This window comes from Mauremys reevesii, linkage group 10, assembly GCF_016161935.1.
Source record: "Mauremys reevesii isolate NIE-2019 linkage group 10, ASM1616193v1, whole genome shotgun sequence".
NCBI lineage: Eukaryota > Metazoa > Chordata > Testudines > Geoemydidae > Mauremys > Mauremys reevesii.
Genome location: NC_052632.1, coordinates 51393023 through 51412358, shown reverse-complemented (window position 1 = coordinate 51412358; position 19336 = coordinate 51393023). Strand labels below are relative to the sequence as shown.

Genomic DNA, 19336 nt, shown 5'->3' with positions numbered 1-19336 from the left:
AAAGGGACCCTCTAATGGGCCCGCTCCTCCCATCTTTAGATGCCCCAAGGACCTCTCAGACTCTCTCTGCTGACTGATTTATTTTCATTCCCATCACTGACACTAATACAGTGATAATATATACAGCCCTTCTCTCCCTTTAGCCCTTTCCCACAGGGCCAGGGAGGAACAGGAGTCTCCCTTCCTTGAAAGCTCTGCACACACTGGGCTCAGCTAGCCCTGGTTACTCCCTCTCTCCCCCAGTACATCCTTCCTGTGTCCTTCTTATAGCCTCCGCTGCTGGACTAATTAGCTCTTCTAGCCTGAGCAGCTAAATTAGCTTGCACCTTCCTAGTCAGCCTTTTCCAGGGGAGCTGATTGATGCATAAGTGATCAGAGTGCTGCCTCACCTGCTAGCTCCTAACACTCTGTCCCAGGCCCTGTCAGGTAGATAGATGTGTTTATTTATCTCCCTAAAGAGTCTGTGAATGTTAGTGAGTGATCTTGCCCCACATGGGCATCATTTGACTGCAGTGGGTTTTGAATCAGTTCAAGGATGTGCTAAGGTTCAGGCTAGCTCATATATGTAATCCGAACCAGTTTGCCCAGCCCTCATATTTAGGAGGCAGGATGGTTCTATGGATAGGAAACAGAACAGGGGAATCAGGAGACCTGAATTCTACTCTAACTCTGCCACTGGCCTCCTATGTGACCATGGGCATATTATTGCACTGCTTTGTGCCTCAGTTTCCCCGTTGGTACAATGGAGATAATGACACTGACCTCCTTTGTAAAGTGCTTTCAAATGTATGCCTGAAAAGTGCTATATAAGAGCAAAATAGTATGATTAGCACCCTGCTCCGAGAGTAGACTTGAAACCACGGGAGTACTCGCAGAATATGATACTACTTACTGCATGCAAGGGTTCCTGAATCTAGCCCATAGTAACCTCAGCGACATACAATTATGTATTGAACCTCCAAACATCTTGCTACACAGGAAACAAGCCTAGTTTGCAAACATAACAATGGTTAAGTTATTCTAGTGACAAGTCAGTGTTACAATGGAGTTTATTACTATAATTAATATCCCTTAAAATGAAGCATTATCAGAACGGTTACAGTATCTATAATTATATACTATGCTGTGTCAAAGCACTTAAATATCATTGTATTCCCAATATATCCCTTTCACCTGCTCTACATTAACGCCTTTCTTTAACCAGTCTGTGGCACTTGATCTCCATGCGTCTCTGTTGATGTGGCACAGGGTTCTTTATTTCCTAGGTAGCCCATTCCTGCCTCTAATTGTTAGCCATTTAACTTCTGAGAAGTTGTATCATTTGAATATACTAAGTTTTAGCCTAGTGTGATTCCAAACCTTGCATCACACTTGCTGGTGGATGGGAGGGAGAGTGGAGACCAAACAAGTTTGGAAGTTCCTGTCTGCTAAGAAGATTATAAGACCAGTGTGAATGTAAGACACTAGCAGAGAACAGCCTCTAGGAAACACAAGTTACCAATTAGTAATGAACAGGTTTCTCTTTTCTTGCAGAAGGACTTGACCCAGGGTTTGAGCTTCTGAGCCTCAAGTGGTTGCCCCATCTCACTCGGAGTCAGGCCAAAGAAGTAACCCCTTTCGAGGTGGGAGATACCTCCTGGCAAAGAAGCATCAATATGCTGATGTCCAGCCCAGCTCTCATCTGTGCACTTCGGAGGGTCAATGCCTTTGGGGTTCTTGCTGAGACCCTGAAGAAGCTGATGCTGCTGGGAGACAAGCCAAGCACTAACACCAGTGACCTTCAGAGAGTGATGGCCTTGACCCCAGAGATGGCCTTCAGGCAGGCAGTCCTCTTCTTCACCGAGAAAGAGTTCATACCTGGTAGGAGTTGTTCTTACTGTTAAGAGGCTTTGCAGTTAGGCAGGCCATGGGCAGCTTACTGAGCACAGACAAAGGAGCCTTTTTGCTGTGGGTTCCAGTCAAGCAGGATAAGAAACACATTACATGAAATTAATTCAGGGTCAAATTCTGCACTTGGGTGCATGTGTGGGGCTCCAGTAAAGTCACTGGGAGCCATATGGGTGAATGTGGAGGTAGGTTTTGCCCTAATAGTCTAACACAACTTTATACCCCCATTACACCTTTCATCTGAGGGTCTCAACGCACTAAATAGCCTTTACAACACCCCGTGAGCTAGGTAAATAGTATTATAGCCATTTTGCATGTTTATATATGGAGATGCAGAGAACCTAAATGGCATGCTGAAGGGCTTACAGTAACAAAGCCAGGAATAGAATCTAGGAATCATGACAACCAGTCATTTGTTCTGACCACTCCCACGCCCCTTACACAAGCTTCCACACCCTACAGTTATAAGGATCCATGTGATCTCATAAAATGCTGCATAATGATTGATCACGTTGAGACACATGACAGAACACGTGGTAGCTATCAATTCCATAACTCCCTCTATAGGGTTTGACAACATGTCAAGTAACAGACATACAGTCCAGTGCCTGTGTCCCTACACAGACAGACTCCTTAGGGACTAACTCAGTGATGCACTGAGTCCTTTGTTTAGGATTTCTTTCTGAACAAAAGGAAAAGCAGCTAATGGAAAATGGATGATGCTGTTGCCAAAGGCTCCCCAAACATGAATGATACATGCTGCCACTAACACATCTGTGCAGTAAGCCTTCTGGTTTCCTTCCGTGGAAAGGAATGTGCAGCCAGACCTGCTTAAGCCAAATCAGTCTGCAAACTGTGGTGTTATTCAGAGTTGATGCCTTGAAATAGCAAAACCTGGAGCTCGCTCTGTTACCTCTAATACGAAATCCATCAGCACGTCACTTAAGAAATCCTGACTCCCAGCACCAAAGGGTAAATAATCCATAATGCACATATGCTGTAACATCACATGCCACTGTCTGGGTACCCAGAGATGGGCACATGATAACTGTGTGTATTGAATGAGGTGTCAGAAGGTGTGTGAAGAAGGTGTCAGAGTTCCATAAACTCATTATAAATTCCTTATGAATTATAATAACCCTCTATTTCTTCCTGTTTCTGCACATCTGCATTGCTGCCAACTCAAGTTTATATGCTCCTGTCAGATGCAGAGTGCTTATGTAGTGCAGAACAACAGTGCAGCCTAATAGAATAGCAGACGTGAGCTGTGTTGGTGTCAGAAAGTATAGGCACATGCTGCTGTGGTGATCTGAAAATGAACTATTCAGGTGTTCTGTGTTCAGAGTGGAGGAGCATGAAAAGGGGGTCTTCGGTAAAGGAATGGAAGCCAGCATCTCAAAGTTAGATCTCCCCAAAACAGTGTATAATGGCCACTGTGAGTTGATGTGGCACTGACCTGCCTTAAAGTCCTGGTGCAAGAAAGGTTCAGGCAGGGCTGTGAGATCAGCTTGCACAGGAAGGTGGTGGTTACAATGCCAGTTTGCACAGATAGGCCATTGTCAGTGGTAAAAAGGCAGCACACATACTGCTATTAACCATGACTCCAGCAGTCAGCAGGAACTCTTTTACAGGGTCACTCTGAATTCTTTCCTCCTGTTGTTTTCTCCATCGGGGGTCTTTATTCTGAAGAACAATTCTTCCCTTGGGTGGTTTGCAGCTGTTTAAAGCCCACTCCTATTGCCATGGTACTTATAGTTACAATCCTGATCTCAACAAGCAGTCGTGACCGTCACATTAGGATTAGTCATAAAAAGCACATCTCTTTCCCTTTGCAGATTGCAAACGTCGCCCTGCTATGAAGTACCTGCCACCATATGGCAGAAGTTCCAGGGCTGAAGGTAAGACCAGAAACGTGGGCTCAGTTTGCTTTCAAATTATTCCCTATTCTTAAAATAAATATTGAAAAAATTATAATTCTGGAGCATTTTGTCATATCCATCACCACTGCATTAATAGAGCCAGGCTGCAGTTTGCAATCCCCTGTGCTTAGGAAGGAGTAGGGGCAGGTGGTAGCATGGCAGTCATTCACTGCAAGGTGTTGTACCATGATGGGATCAGCTTTAATTAATATGTCAGAGTCCATAGGAGTCCTACTGTGGAGTCAGCCAGGGAGTATGCTGAATCAGTGCCCTGGTGACATCCTCTCCTTCCCCTTTTGTGGGCTAGTGGGCTTCAGGCTGCTGGCCCAGAGTGGGTTGTGGATGATTTGATTACTGCAGCCGCTTCACTGGGTGGTGCCAGCATGAGGGGCCCGCAGCTTGGGTCACATTAACTTTCACTGGGGGGCCAGGCAGTGACTTGCATCCTTGCTCTTGATTTCTGTTACAATATCATTTTGATAGACCAGCATCAGGAGTGGGAATAAGCCGGCGGTTCTGCAGATGGAGTAGAACATGGAAGGCAACCTGTGCACAAGTTCAGGCTGACCCATGAAATGGTGCTGAAAGTGGCCAGCCTGGGTGATCACAAGGTCCAGACTCTGTCCTTTGCTCACTGACCACAGAGTGGGGACATCTTGCACTCCAGGAGCCCCTCCAGCCAGTTCAGAAGGGTCCTGGGCAGTCTCTAGTGGGAGCTCATCCAGCCCTCCTGTCTCTCCAGCTCTGATAATTGTGCGGTCCCCAAGACCATAGTATCTAAGCACCTGACAGTCTTTAATATGTTTATCCTCACATTCCCCATCCCCCCAAGTGAGGCAGGGCAGTGCTATTATCCCCATTGCACAGATGGGGAACTAAGTGACTTGCCCAGGGTCACATAGGAAATCTGTGTCAGAGCAGGGATTTAAACCCAGATCTCCCGAGTCCTAGGCTAGTGCCCTAATTGCTGGATAATCCTTTCTCTTTACATCCTTCCTCCTGTTCTGGACAGAGGGGCAGTCCCATCGAGGGCTGTCGAGGAATGTAGAGCTAAAACTCACAGTTCCAAGAAGAACAATCAGGCTCCCTAAATACTTAAGAAGAAAATAGGTTCTATGGGGATGTGATCACTAAGGGTGTGTCTGCATTGCAGGTGGGAGATGTGATTGTCAGCATGGGTAGAGAGCTTGAGCTAGCACATGAAAAATAGCAGAGTGGACATTGCAGCATAGCCAGCAGCGTGGGCTAGCCACCTAGCTCAGACCTAGCTAGAATCGCCCCACATACCCTGATGTCCACACCGTTGTTTATAGCACACTAGCTCGAGCTGAGCTAGTGCCAGACTGTCTGTCCATGCTGGGAATCACACTTCCCAGCTGCAGTGTAGATATACCCTGAGAGATTACAAGAGAGCTTCAGGGTCAGATCTTCTGCTTAGTCCTGCGTCTTATTCTACCAGAACAAAAAATAGCCATGGAAAGTGATCCAGCGGGTAGGCAGCTCCCAGATAAAGGGCTGTGGGAAATGGAAACCACGCTGTAATTCAAAAAGAGTGTAATGACTTAGTCTGTTGCTAACAAACAGGATTTCCTGCTTTTGCTTTTTAAATTGAATGTAATGCTTGTTAAAGCGGCCAGATTGAAAGCTTGGGAGACTGAAGGCCTTTATTTATACAAAACTATAACGTTATACTTTACTAAACAGGCAGCAGCAGCACAAGCTTCCCCAGCAACGTATCCCAACAATGACGATGAGGGATGCTCTATAGGGGCCTGAAGGGAGTTTAGTCTCCTTGGCCCATTCACTCCACTGGCCCCTCTGTTGAGAATGCTAGTAAAGGGGGACAATTAGCTGGTTTTGTGACCTGTCTGCTATAGCTGGACTGAGATCCACAAACTCATTCTGTCAAAGAACCTTCAAGTGGTAACAACACTGCCCTTGTGCATTTAGGCTGGAGATCAACCAGTAGCCTAGAGGTGAAAGGCTCCATATTCCATTGCCTGTCCCTTGAGTCATCCAGTCCCTTCATAGGGAATGGTTGTATAAACGTGAGTGTTAATATTCCTAGACATTTTGATAACCTCTCCAATGTTGTGCCCTTAAACATTCCCAGAGCAGCAGTTCAGATGGAGGGCCCATTATTTCCTAGTTTGTTGATAGGGTCATAGATGTCCCAGCACTTGAACTAAGGCAACTGAAGGCGCAATGTACATTAGGGGTTGTGAACAATGTAGCTGCTTGTTTCTGCATGAGGTTTTCCATGGGCTTTCAACCCTTGGGATTCCTTAGTGGCATTTTTCATTCTGTTACCAGTTGTCAAGCTGCATGGTGACTCAGAGTGCTGGCCTTGTGACTGAATGGGCTGGTTTATACAATTGTCACTAAAGCCCTGAGCAGGACATCAAAGTAATTCATCTGTCACTTTTCTTCTGGAGCTGGGGCTGGAAAGCAGGGCTCCAGAGAACTACTCAGTTCACATCAGGTGCTCCGGAATGGAGGGGTGCGGGAGTCAGAGGGCCATGGCCCCATCACTTTTTACCGACTGTAAGGGTGAGCCACAGGGTGGAGGGGCAGGGAGGAGCAAACAGGGGGCAGGGTCTTGGGGGGAAGAGGTAGCGCAGGAGCGGGGCCTTGGGGGAAGTGGAAGTGCAAGGTTGGGGGCTTAGGAAGAAGGGGCTGCATGGGGGCAGGGCCTCAGGGAAAGGGGCAGTATGAGGGTAAGGTCTTGGGAAGAAGGGGCAGTGCAGGGGTGGGGCTTTGGGGGAATGGGCAGTGCAAGGGCGGGGCCTCAGGGGGAAGGAGCTGTGCAGGGAGGCGGGGCCACAGTTTGGGTGCTGATGACCCCCTACACTTTTAGGGAGCTTACACTGCTCCTGGTTCACATATACCTTGAGCTGGCCTTAAGCTTCCCATAGCTGCCCAGTGTAGGCCATCACAGGTACCCTGTCAAACAGGAAAGCCGTTTGTACATAAGATCTCATCAGGGGGCCTGAATCTCAGTTATACTAAGGCCCTTGACACTGCTCTGGTATTGTAAAGGGGCCCTAAAGTGGGTGGGAATAGTCCCTGAGAATACTCCCTATTCAGTAAGCAGAGTACGTGGACTTTGACGGGATTCGTTGATGTTCAGCACTTCTGAAATCAAACCATGTACGTCCTGATGTGATATTTCAAAACAAAGCGTACATCATGAAGTGTATGAGTGAGTGTGGCTGGAAATTTAGACAGGTGTATAGGATGATAATTAATGATATGAGGAGGATAGTGTGCTTGGTGTGAGTGAAATTACCTAATTTTTATATTGCTGATTGCTTGATAACTGTATATAAGAGCATGCTGGGATGGAATAAGAACAGCTCTGCTTGTGATCAAACTGGTGATCAGACTTTGTTCCCTGGCTCTCTGATGCAAATGGTGACCTGCCCCAATGTGAAACAAATGCAACAGCGAGCTGCCAAAATGGCGCAAAGGAAAAAAAAGAAGAAAAAAAAAAAAAAAAAAAAAAAAAAAAAAAAAAAAAAAAAAAAAAATGAAAAAAAGGGAGAAAAATGAGGAAGTGAGCCGCAAAGAGCCAGCAAATGAGCAACGTAGGCCTGAAAAGCCGCGCCAAGGCGGAAAGAGGAAGAGGGCGCAGGCCGAAAAGAGGAGGCGAGGAAAGAGAGGGGAGCAAAGCAGTGCTAAGAGGGCTGCTGGCCGAGCAGGGGAGTGAAGAGGCATGCCTGGCACTAGAAGTGAGCAGCTATATGGGAGTCAGAGGAGTGGCGAGCAGGAGTGGTGCGCTGATGAAGTGTGGTGTCTGGGCGCTGGGTGGGCAGTTTGTTGTTGGAGTTTGTGTTGTATCAGTCTTTGTCAGACAGTTTGTCAGGGGAATGTGGGGGTGGAGCTCAGCAGCTCAGCAGAGTGAGAGAGTTTTTCAGAGTGGCTTGTTTGTAAGGAGCAGGAAGAGGAGAGCAAGAGGAGAGAGCTTGAGAGCTTGCAGCGCTTTCAGTTTGACTCGAGAGACAAAGAGTTTTTTACAGTTACAAAGCATTTACATCATTGGGGTGTAGAGTGTGCACAATCAGAGCAACGGTGACAATCAGCTGTGCTGAGCAGAGCAGGCTGTGCAACAGAGAGGAAGACTGGAGCTGAAGAGGACTGGAGCTGAGAGAAGAAGAGATCAGGGATCGCAACCAGAGGAGAACCTCAGAGGAGAAACTTTGTTCTTTTTTTTCTTTTTTATTTGTTTGAGCTTTGTTTGTTGTTATTTTTGTGTTTTGTGTTTTTTTTGTTGTGTTTATTAATTATTATTTAATGTAATTATTAATTATTATTTACATATATATTGTATGATCTATAACTATGAGATGCATACTATAATAAATAAAATACTATAATACTATGATGTTAAGAGTATGTTATTGTTTTGTTTTGTTTGTTTTGTGTTTGTTGTTTTGTTGTTGTGTTATGTGTTGTTTTTAGGTTTTTCTCCACCCCCAGACCTCAGTGTTTGATCTGACATCTGATGAGAGGTAACAGAAGGGGGATCCTTGTGTTTTGTTGTTTTTTGTGTTTTTTTTTTTGTTTTTTTTTTTGTTGTTTGTGGTTTTTGGATTTAAGGATTATAGGTTGGTTTAGGTTTTTTTCAGGTTAAAAAGGTTTAAATGTTTTTTTTTTTTTTTTTTTAAATATCAATTTTTTTTTTTGTTTTTGCTGTGGTACTAGACCTTGAAAAAAATATTAAAATATGCCAGCACAGACATGCTATATCCAGATTATATCAAGTGGTAGTTTAGAAGAACATATTTCTCCTGAACAAAGTGAGAGTAACTTTCTCAAAAATATTGTTGTTTAATTTTTTTTTTTTGATAATTTTATAGTGTTGTGTTGTATGAGTTGGAAATGTTTTGTTAATACCTTTATATTTTTTTTTTTTTTTCTTTTTTTTTTTCTTTTTTTCTCTTTTTTTTTTTTTTGAAGGGAGGGGGGGGAAAAAAAAATGGAAGATGGAATTTCTGGGGTGAGTTGAGTGTGCTGGCTGGAAATTTTGTGTAGGTGATGAGAATGATACTATGAGGGTCACAGCTGTGCTTGAGTGAATCTAATTAACCAATTTGTTATTGCCTGATTGCTTGATAACTGTATATAAGAGCATGCTGGGATGGAATAAACAGAGCTCTGCTTGTGATCAAACTGGTTGGTCAGACTTTGTTCCTGCTCCTGCGATGCAACAATGAAGAGCCTCTGTGTAACTGCCATATGTCACAGTACAGCAGAGATGACAATACTCCCACTGCTGTCCCAAAGCAATGCTCACTTATTAAAGTCAATTCACTGTTCTTCTATAGGGGGAGAGACTCGGAGAGGCCACGCAGAGTCATTGTTCACCTACATGCAAGCAGGTGAGGAGGGCAGGGTTCTCTCTCTCTCTGTCTCACTCTCTTACACATAGTTGTTATTCAGCAAATATCCCCGGGGGGAAAGTGGGTTTGACAAGGCCTTTGTGGAGCCATCTTGGATAGATACCAACAGGGACCAAGAAAAAGGATCACGGCTGAATTGCACGAGATGTTTCCCTGGGCTTGAACACAGACAGTGACATACACGCCCTTGTCTAAACATCTCAGGAACCTGACATTTGCTTCCCTTGAGCCTGTATTGATTTCATACCACCCACACACCCAAAGGAAAGAAACACACCTCTCCAGTTTTGGAGTGTACATGAACCCAGTGCAGCAGTTTGGCTTCACCCCCCTTTAAAGCAAGACCAACTTAGACACTTGGCCAAATCTTGGCCACCACGATGGGAGCTGAGGGTATCACAGAACAGCAGAAAAGGTAACAAAGGCTAGAAAAGCATTGGCAAAACCTGGGAAGGCCAGAGAACAGTCAGAAGTGATGGGGGAAATCAGCCAGGACCTTTGGGGAGACCAGAGGCCTACAAATTAAGGGCTATAGTAACACATGATCAGTATGGCGAGTTCCCATTGATATGAGGGCAGTTAACTGATTGAATCTGGGACAGTGTACGGCTCTTAGGGGAATCTGAAGATGTCAGTTTCGCAGGCTCATCTGAAGGTAAGAACATGTGCATACCTTCAGGTGTGGATAATTTATATACATATGTATAAATATGCAGCACATATAGTTAACCACATACCAGAAAGAATAGGAATGTTTGCCCGGAAACACAGCAGATGGTGAGTAAAACATCTTGAGGACAATGACTACTTATGTAACAATATGTAATTTAGATTGCCATTCTAGACACCAGTAGTTGTGGGTAGCAGGGAGGTTTGCCTCTGCATAGCAAGCTGTTGCTATGGCATTTACCTTTCTGTTCAAGGATTTTTATTGAAAATATGAGATCCTATAATGTAAGAGCTCCCAGAAGAAAATGGGTTAATTTGTCTCACTGAGACGTATATAGAATGGAGGGCATGTTGTTATTTTTTATCTGGCTCCAAATTGCTCTGTGTCATGAATCAATAACATGTCTCTTGCCATTTGAAAATAACTCCATGCATCAAATTATATGTAGTATCACTGATGCTTCATTGCATTGACATCTGTATAATCAGTAACATGGTGCATAGAAAACATAAAGTGACATCTGATGTACATAAACAGATAATAATGGTAATAGTATTAGCAGCTTGCAATACTTATTATTACATGCTTTATGCTAGCTGACATGGTTAGGCACCAGGAGCTGATGGGTCCCAGTTCACTGTTTCTGACATTACATTTTGCCAACAAGTCTTAAAAAGATGTTATCAGGATAGAAATCATAATTGTGCTGCTAATAATATGGTGCTTTCAATTACCGAGACTGATAGAATTTTAAATGGCTGTTATTTAAATGTCAACATTTACACAGTTTGTTTGCTTTATGCATTTCACCCAGTGAGGGCAGTGAAGCTAGCCTGATCAGTTTCACTTTCCATTTCTAGTCAGTTTCATTTTGTGGCTCTCAGGCATATTCACAGTGATGCTGAGCTCAGTTCTCAGCTCTGCAGAGGGAATTTGGGTCACACACAAAGTGATTTTGGCTCAGATCCTCAGTGATATTTAGATATCTAACTCCCACCAAAATCAGTGGCAGTGGTGTGCCTAAGTACCCTTAAGAATCTGAGCCTTTAGACCTAAGCTATTTGACAGTGCCCTTCTAAATAGCATAGTCCTAGTAGGGAAACAGAAACATATGGGATCTAAATAAAGAATGATAAGGATTCAATGGTTGCCATAAGGATTGCATTACCTTGTGGTAACTTGGTTCTGATCTTATATTACATGGAAAAGGGGATTCGATTTATCATGTTTAACATAAGCAAAAATAGCATCCCACAGGAAGATCTTATATGAATTGATTCTGGATCTACAGACGTGTGGTATGAAATGTTTGGAACTGTAGGTAGTGCTCACTGATATTCAGGTATCGGATAAAATCACCCTTCTGCCCTTGGCTGGTCTGGATATATTTTAAAACTAAAATATTAAACCAAACCCACATCCTTATTCTGTACTTGTTTGGTTCTGTCAGTAGAGTTCTGTGGACTACATGCCAGCTGCTGTTAAAAGTCCTTGTTCTTTAGATGCCTGTCCTAGCTGACTAACGGTTACATTGTTTGCCTTTAAAATTACTGAGAGTGAGTACCAATGCTCAGTGCTTTAAATATCTTTGGTTTCACTGTAATGCTTTTTTGTTACAGGAGCCCAGCTTCTTTGTACTGTGTTGCTGATCAAACCTGGTGTCTGGGCTCGTAGCCTTGCTAGAATCCTCCGAAAACTAGACCTAGAAAAATTCAGCCTTGTTGGGATGAAACACATAAGCCTGAAACCAGACATTGTCTTAGGACTCCTCTCATCTGAAGCTAAACAGGTTTGTTAAAAAACAGACAGATCTACCACTGCACTAGCACTTAAAACGGTCCAGCTGTAGGCTGTGCTGATAGAATCCATTCCTGCTAAAGCAAAAACTCCCATCCAGGATTCCTCTGTGGTTGTCACAGGTGGACTCCACAAAATAATTAAATCTGCGCTGGGTGTCAGTCAGATAGAAAGAGAGCTATATCATGTGGCACAAAGAAACAGAACAGGTTTCTCTGAAAGAAAAATTCTGAGCATTTGGGCGACATGCATATGCCATTTAGGAGGAAACCTCCCGTGAACTGAATCAGTTATTAAGTAAACTTCCTAATTCATAATGAGTCCTATTACATTTCCAATCAAAGCTCAACTGTTGAGGTTCTAGAGTCTTTAAAAATGACCTGCAAGTAAAACAAAATTGGGCTTGTGTCCTTTTTTTGCTTGATAATAAAGAGGCCTGAACTGTTTTTTCAGTTGAGAGAATTTATTTTTTTGCTTTTTTTTTTAACATTAGAATTTCAGATTCTCTCTAGCCTGGAAGACTCTGTGCTGACTGGAGAGCTAGTGAAATGATGACATGACAAGAGCCAAGAGAGTAAAAGTTGAGCAACTGAGACCTGAAGGGATTTTTATTTTAAAAATCTTTGGATTTTATTGATTTCATTAACATCACCGTCTAATAACATTTTGGATAGATGAAGTCTTTCTTAAAGAGCCAACACCCTTGCCCCTTCCATAAAGGTGAGAGAGCTCACAATACTTGTCCTCTGAGACTTCCAAGAGAGACTTCCTCCAAAAAAACAGAAAAATCTGGGAGATGAGATTTGTTACTGTTCAGGGCAACTGCACCTGTATTTCCCCTCGGTGGCATCCACATTCAGGCTTCCAGCTCCCCAGCTGTCCCTTCTCTTGGATGGAGACACGTGTTTCACCCCCTCCTGATTGGGGTGTTTCCATGCTGCACAGTTCCCTCCCTTCCCTGTGAATTCCCCAGCAAGTCAGACTGCCTAAGCAGGCCTGCTTTGCTTTCTCCTCAGAGGCTATAAACAATGTACTTGGCCACAGTTATAAGGTATCACACAGCTCTTTCTAAGCAAGCACATTTATTCTCAAGGTGAAAGCATTATAGAGAAAACATATTAAAAACCATAAAACAACCTACACACATGCTAATAAGCTTACCAGAGATCACTCCAACTCCAACAGCTCTGGCAGGAGTCAGTCCTTCAAACCCCACCATAGTTTTTTCTGTGGCTATGTGTTCATAACCACTATGGCTCAGAACAAGCACACCCTTGCATCTATGAGTCCCTCCTTTATACAGTTTGGGCCTCTGATCTTGTCCCTGGGTAACAGATGATTAGCAGATAAAGGTCTCACCCTCAGGGCAAAGCTTCAAAAGGTTGAGTTCTTGCATAACCAAAGAGGATACATTTGCATACACCTCCCCCTAGAGATTTTGAGAAATCCACATAACTTTAAAAGTTCATTCTTGTCTGGAAAATCATTTGCTTTGGGGCTCATTACCCCCTCCAGGGTTTACATCCACCATGTCTCCCCACACAGGAGTTGCGTCCAATCCCACAATAACACAGTACCATTTTCATTTTTAATACAATGATCTCCTAAAATACCTAAACTTAATTCAGGAAGATTGAACTTAATTCAGTAAGGTTGTCCGAGACATTGCAGCAAATAGCCCTGTCTCTGTATTCTAAAGCAGGGGAAATCAATTATTTTTTTGTCAAGGTATAGTCAAGGTCCAGACTCCAGAGAAAATAGTACAAAAATAATAACAATCATGATAATAATAAGTAAATTAAAAGATTTTGGTGACTGTCAAAAGTGTCTGACCCATGGTCTGCATATTGACTACCCCTGTTCTAAAGTAACAAACAAGTTGGGGGTGGGAGGACTTTTCTTTAAAGAAAATAAAGAACACTTTTAGCCTCTATTTCTGCATCGCAACAAAGGCAAAAAAGACACAAACCCATCTTTTACAAAAAACTCCTTGCAGGTCACCATTAAGGGAGATGTGGGATTATTGGGAGTGGGTGGTAAGAGCTGTACACAATTTGAGTGTATCATAAGATTAAAAAAATAAAGAGGGGGTGATTTTTCTTTGACCACCAGAAACATACACGTAGTTGGACAGCTATTTAAAAAGATCCAACGTCTCTCAGAGATGGAGGGGGTGGGAAGCTTTAGAGAGCTGCTGTTTCATCTGAACTTCTTGACTTATTCTTGTATTTTTCCAGCTCTCCAGAGCAGCTGCTGAGCATTGATTTAGTTCCCTTAAAGAGCCGATGACTAATGAGTTTAAAAATTACAGAGTATTGTTTGTTTGTTCATGGGAAAAAGCGGGTTTTATTATTTCGGCAGGTTAGAAAGTGGAGATAATAGACTGACTGTAGCAGTGGGGAGCTGGAAGTACTTATACTGTTCAGGGTTCTGATTCCCATTCATAGAGAATGTCGGAGAGTCTTTCAGCCATGAGGTCAGCTTTTCACAAGATCCCAGGGTCAGATCTCCAAGGGCTTAGCACCCACTGTTGGGGCCAGACTTTCACAAGAGCTCAGCTCCCAGTTAGGCACCCAATTAAAGGGGTAGATTTTCAAAAGCACATTTTGGGTGCTGGACTCTTCTGAAAATCTGGCTAAGTGTCACAATGGGAGCTGCTGGCTGCTGAGCTATTTTGCAGCTCTGGCCCTCTTTAAATGCCTGCATGGGAGCTGGTCACCTTTGTAAGTCTGACCCAAAAAAGGACCAAATGTTCCAATTGCCGAGCACCCCACAGCTCCTAGGGAAGCATGTGCAGCCAATGTGCTGAGCTCTTTTGAAAATCTGGCCATGAATTTTGGTGACTAAATGGGAGCTGAGAACTTGAAAACCTGGTCCTAACTGCAAGTGCTGAACCCTTCTAAAAGTTCTGTCTGTGGTCTCCCATCTCCTTCTCATTTGGGACCTGATCCAAAATGCACAGAAGTCACTGAAGAACTCCTATGGGCTTTGGATTAAGCCCTTAGGTGACATTAGGTTTATTCTGACATATACATACTATTTGAAGGCAGATCAGATTTTGGCGTTTTTTCCCAGTAACATGACAGCCACTAGTGTGTCCTTCCTTTTTCGAAGGTATTGGTTACACTCATGCCAACTAATATCTACAGCAACATGATCATTATTCTGACTTTGTAATCTTAAATACGAACATAGAACAGCTTCTTTGAGTACAGCCCCATGAATTCTCCACCAGAGGTGGTGTGCACACCCGTGCACTCTTGATCAGAGAGTTTTGTCAGCAGTTCCCGCAGCTCCGTGCCTGCGTCCCATGCCTCCTCGGGCACTGGTATGAGGACATATAGGGAGGGGCTGATCCACTGCCCCACTAGTTCCTTCCAACCACTCTGGTTTGAGATGGAGTTTGCAGTGTCCACTAGCTAGCTGACACAACTGGTTTATTTTTTATTTTATGTTATCTTATCTTTATAGTATTCTTTATAGCACAGTCTCGTGCTTTTGGAAGGGGGGAATTTGCCCTTTCCCTTTTTCTTTGCGACCAGGGCCTTTCGGCTCTTGCCTCCTGCCAGTCTGTGGTCTTTATGGGTAGGTTATGGCCAATAACCTGGGATTCCAGTTCTGCCAGACTTGCCACAGGTCTCTTCCCCTCAGTAATGGGTACTCCAGCTGCCTCCGCTGCATTGGAGGGTCTCGCATCCCAGCCAAGTGTAAGATGTGCTGAGACCAGCAGTATCTTGACTCTCCATCCTCCATACATCAGCCTCAGTCACTCACAGTACTCCAGTGGCTTCCTCAGCTCTGGCAAGCAGAGACCACAGGGCAGCTTTGGTCATCTAGAAGTCTTCTAAGTGTAAGAGACCCCACTCCCCTAAGAGAGAACAAGAGGAGGGAAAAGTCACCACTAAGACCAGGGAGCAAAGAGACTTTATGTCCCAGTGCGAGTACTGCCAAGGCTGTCATGGTACCAAGATGCTGGCACCACCAAGAAAGTCTTCTACTACTAAGCTGCTTTCCATGAAGCCTTCCAGCAAGCAACCCCATGTGGCAGCTTCATCGGATCAGATTCCTCCAAATTGAAGGACCCCTGAAAGGGCAAGGACTCTTCAAAAAAAGTTGTCTTCACCGCACCTGGTACCATTTCCCTCTATCCATAGCTATCAAAAGCATACAGACCAACCATCTGTACCATATCTGGTACCATACAGGTTCCTCTCTCATGAGGATCTCTGGGTTATGGACGAGCCCTAATCCCCTCTGTTGAAGAGTATGCGGGGGATTTCCCACCAGTACCCACTAGAACCAGCATACCCTCCAGCTGTCCCATACTCATACGAAGATTAATCTGTCAGTTCCAGCATGGCTGCCAGTCTCTCCTCAGTCCCCTGTACCCATCCGAGCACGAGTAGTGGTGCCTTTAGCTTCTCCACTGGAGACAGAAGAGGGCACTTCCTTGGACTCAGCCTCCATTTAGGATTCCATCCCTTTCCAATTCCAGACTCCTCCTTTGAGACCCCTGTAACCAGTCAACATATGAACATCACCTTTGATAGGAGAATCCCTGGGTCCCACTCCTTTCCTTTATGCCTCCCCTCAGTGGGCCTTTTGTAACCCTTTGACCCCTTATGATAACCAGCTCTACAGGGTGCCCTCATGCAAAATTATCTGCAAAGATGAATAGCCATCGGCACTTCAGGACTCTCTTCCTCAAGAAGAGTCTGGAGAAACAGGATTTAAGGATAGAGGACAAGACACCATCCTCCTCCTCCTCCTGTCCAGACAAGACAGCTCTGCCCCCCTACACAGATTATTTCAAGGCTTTTCAAGACCTAATGAAAGGCTTTAGTGAAGCTGTTTTCCAGCCTGTATTGAATCACCTGCTCAGCACCCTCCTCTGTGCTGAGGTACTACTCATAAATTCCCTGATGTGGAGCACCCATAGGGACAGTAACTCAAAGAAGAGAGGTTACTTACCTTCTACAGTGACTGGAGTTCTTCAAGATGTATTGTCCACTCCACCACCTGCTCTCCTTTCCCCTCAGCTTCGGAGTCCTGTTGGGCTTTGAGGTTGAGAAGGAAATGGAGCAGTGGCAGGCCCTTGTACTGAAGCACGAAGAGCTGTAAGGGTGCAGGCACAGACCCGTGGGCACTGCTGACTAAGTGGGTGTGCACATTCTCTCATGCAGCCTCCATCTCGAGGAACTCGAAATGAAAGGTTACTGGACAGGTGAGTAACCTTTCATTGTTAGTAGCTGTTGGCCCATGGCACATGATACAAATGTTTGCTGTGGTTTTCTAATCACATTAGTTACAATAGTACTTTTTAGCTGTAGATTCAGGATCAATAGTAATGTTAATATAAAAATGAACATGAAGGCCAAATCAACAGAGCTGAAGTTCTCCCTTCGATTTTAGCCCCAACCCAATGGGTGTGGCTCTGAACTCAAATGACTACAGTATGCACAAATTGTACCTCTTCACTCATTAGATCTATTCCTTGTGTAGATTCAGAATCCTCTGTTCAGACTTTGGGGGATGGGAGGAAAGGTTTTGCTGCTTTTTAGTCCTGCCAGGCCTGCAGAGCCAACACACAGCTGGATTCTGATCTTTCTCATGCCTCAACACAATTGTTTACTACGTTTCAATCAGCTACACAAGGCTGTCACTGAAGACAGTGAGGTTTCATGGGAGTAAACGAGGGCACTGTTTGGCCTATAGAACCTTTACTACCGGTGGCGGTGCCCCAGAAGGAAAGAAGCCAGCTTGATTATCTGGTCCCAGCGTGAGGTTTTCAAGGTCAGCAGTTAGAAACATCACCTGAAAATGAAACACATTTGCTAGGGAGCCATTGCAAGATAATAAATCTAGATCCCCTGCACTAGCATTTGTACTGGGTTTTTTCTTCATAATGGAACCGTACTTTAAAATAATAGCACTAGCACTGATAAAAAGTTTTCAGATCAGATGTTTTTTCACTGAGAAATTACCTTTATTATATGAAAAAGTTTGTAAAATTCTGTTGTCCTAAAAAAAAGTCTTTTGCCAAAAGTCTTTTGTGACATTTTAATTGAAAAGTTTATCGACATTTTTATCAAACATGTTTGAAACAGGTACTGAAATGGTTATCAGCATTTTTAATTTGCCAGTGACAAATGTTGATAATTTAGGCAATGATCTGGATAATATTCTTGATAAAAAAAATTCTATCAAACATTTCCAAAAAGTGAAAAATGAGTCTGTTCCACTCGATGAAACAGAAACACATTTTTTAAAAAATTGAAATGCACTGTGAAATTCTTGATTTGAAAAATTGAAATATATACTGTGTTGTTAAAATTCTTCCGCTAGTGCTTGACAGCACTTTTTTAGCACAGCACAGCCCTGTGAAGTTTTTTGTATACATTTTCCATAGGCAGTAATACCATGTGAATGATCTTGGACTCCAGTGACATGTTTGTCAACTTTACCTAATTTCATGAGAAAAATATGTCGTTAGATGCATAGGCGCTGACTTCCCCTCTGCCCGGTGGGGGCTTGAATTCCCCCTGGCCCCGCCCCTGCACCACCTCTTCCTGCCCCTGCACTGCCCTCGCCCCACCCCCATTCCACCCTTTCCCCAACGTCCCCACTCCACCTTTTCCCCCCCTTCCCCCAAGTCCCTGCCCCTGCCCTGCCTCTTCTCCGCCTCCTCCCCTGAGCACGCCGTGTCCCCGCTCCTCCCCCTCCCTCCCGGAAAGTCCTAAGTGCCGCCAAACAGCTGTTAGGTGGAAGGGGGGTGGGAAGTGCTGGGAGGGTGGAGGAGGAGTGGGGACACAGCACGCTGTGGGAGCTTGGCTGCCGGTGGCTGCAGAGCACCCACTAATTTTTCCCCATGGGTGCTCCAGCCCCAGAGCACCCACAGAGTCGGCGCCTATGGTTAGATGCATCAAGACTCTTAGGTAACTTGCTTAGCAACACTAAGATCCCACTATGACACAGTCAAAGGCCATGGCATAATCTGTCATGTTGGATCATCAGTGCCTGTTTTGTTATTTTCCCTGGGGAATGCTCACTATTAGTTGGACAGGGAGTTTTTGCGAGATATTTACAAGGGTTGAGAATGATGTCTAAGCTGCATTGTAGCAAATTGTGTTCCTTACCAACCGTGAATGAACTCCTTCTCTCCCTATCCATATTCCCTGAAACTGGGGATGTGTGTGGCCATGCACCACATATGCCACAGTCGAATATTATTAACGTCCTCGGGGAAACCGGGTTTTGTTTTGGCTCTTCCAAAGGATTTATCTTAAAACACTACTAGAACTATCTATGTATGTATATGTTTGTGAAAGCTGCCATGTTGAGATTGAATCAGCGGCTTCCAGAGCTAAAAGCAAAAGCTGCTACAGCTTGAGCTAAACAGACAAGGGTCCCTAGCTGATGCTGTAACAGACTCATATTCTTTGAGGATTGGGTGCAGAGTGGGCCCTGTAACATACGCTCTCCAGTGGGCTGCATGTGCACATGTGCTGGTTTGGTGATCTTGGGGGGATATTGTGGCAGCTCTGTCTACAGAGATCATGGCCATTTATAGTGTAGAGAGAGCAGGAAGCAGGGAAGATTGACCAATGAGTTTGCTTACGGTATGGATGTTGTTAGCCATTGGAAGTTTGCCAGGTGTATCT

The 19336-nt window shown here is 44.3% G+C and overlaps 1 protein-coding gene and 1 long non-coding RNA gene across 13 annotated transcripts in view; one reads left to right on the top strand and one right to left on the bottom strand.

The window, feature by feature from the left end:
• DNAAF8 (dynein axonemal assembly factor 8) overlaps positions 1–19336 on the top strand; it is a 150203-nt gene that overhangs the window by 108020 nt on the left and 22847 nt on the right. For 10 of the 12 annotated variants that reach the window (XM_039492529.1, XM_039492528.1, XM_039492531.1 and 7 more), the window contains 4 exons: positions 1534–1860; positions 3723–3785; positions 9134–9187; positions 11498–11667. In XM_039492529.1, the coding sequence (XP_039348463.1) occupies positions 1534–1860; positions 3723–3785; positions 9134–9187; positions 11498–11667 (614 nt within the window). Of the gene's footprint in view, positions 1–1533; positions 1861–3722; positions 3786–5756; positions 5855–9133; positions 9188–11497; positions 11668–19336 lie in introns of those variants that run through there. The other 2 variants (XM_039492538.1, XM_039492532.1) reach the window with 2 other exon arrangements.
• The window catches only part of LOC120373728, a 28888-nt gene continuing 23568 nt past the window's right edge, over positions 14017–19336 (bottom strand). The window contains exons 2-4 of the long non-coding RNA XR_005585671.1: positions 16647–17489; positions 15984–16188; positions 14017–15543 (exon numbers count right to left, since the gene is read on the bottom strand). This is a non-coding gene — a long non-coding RNA (uncharacterized LOC120373728). The remainder of the gene's footprint in view (positions 15544–15983; positions 16189–16646; positions 17490–19336) is intronic.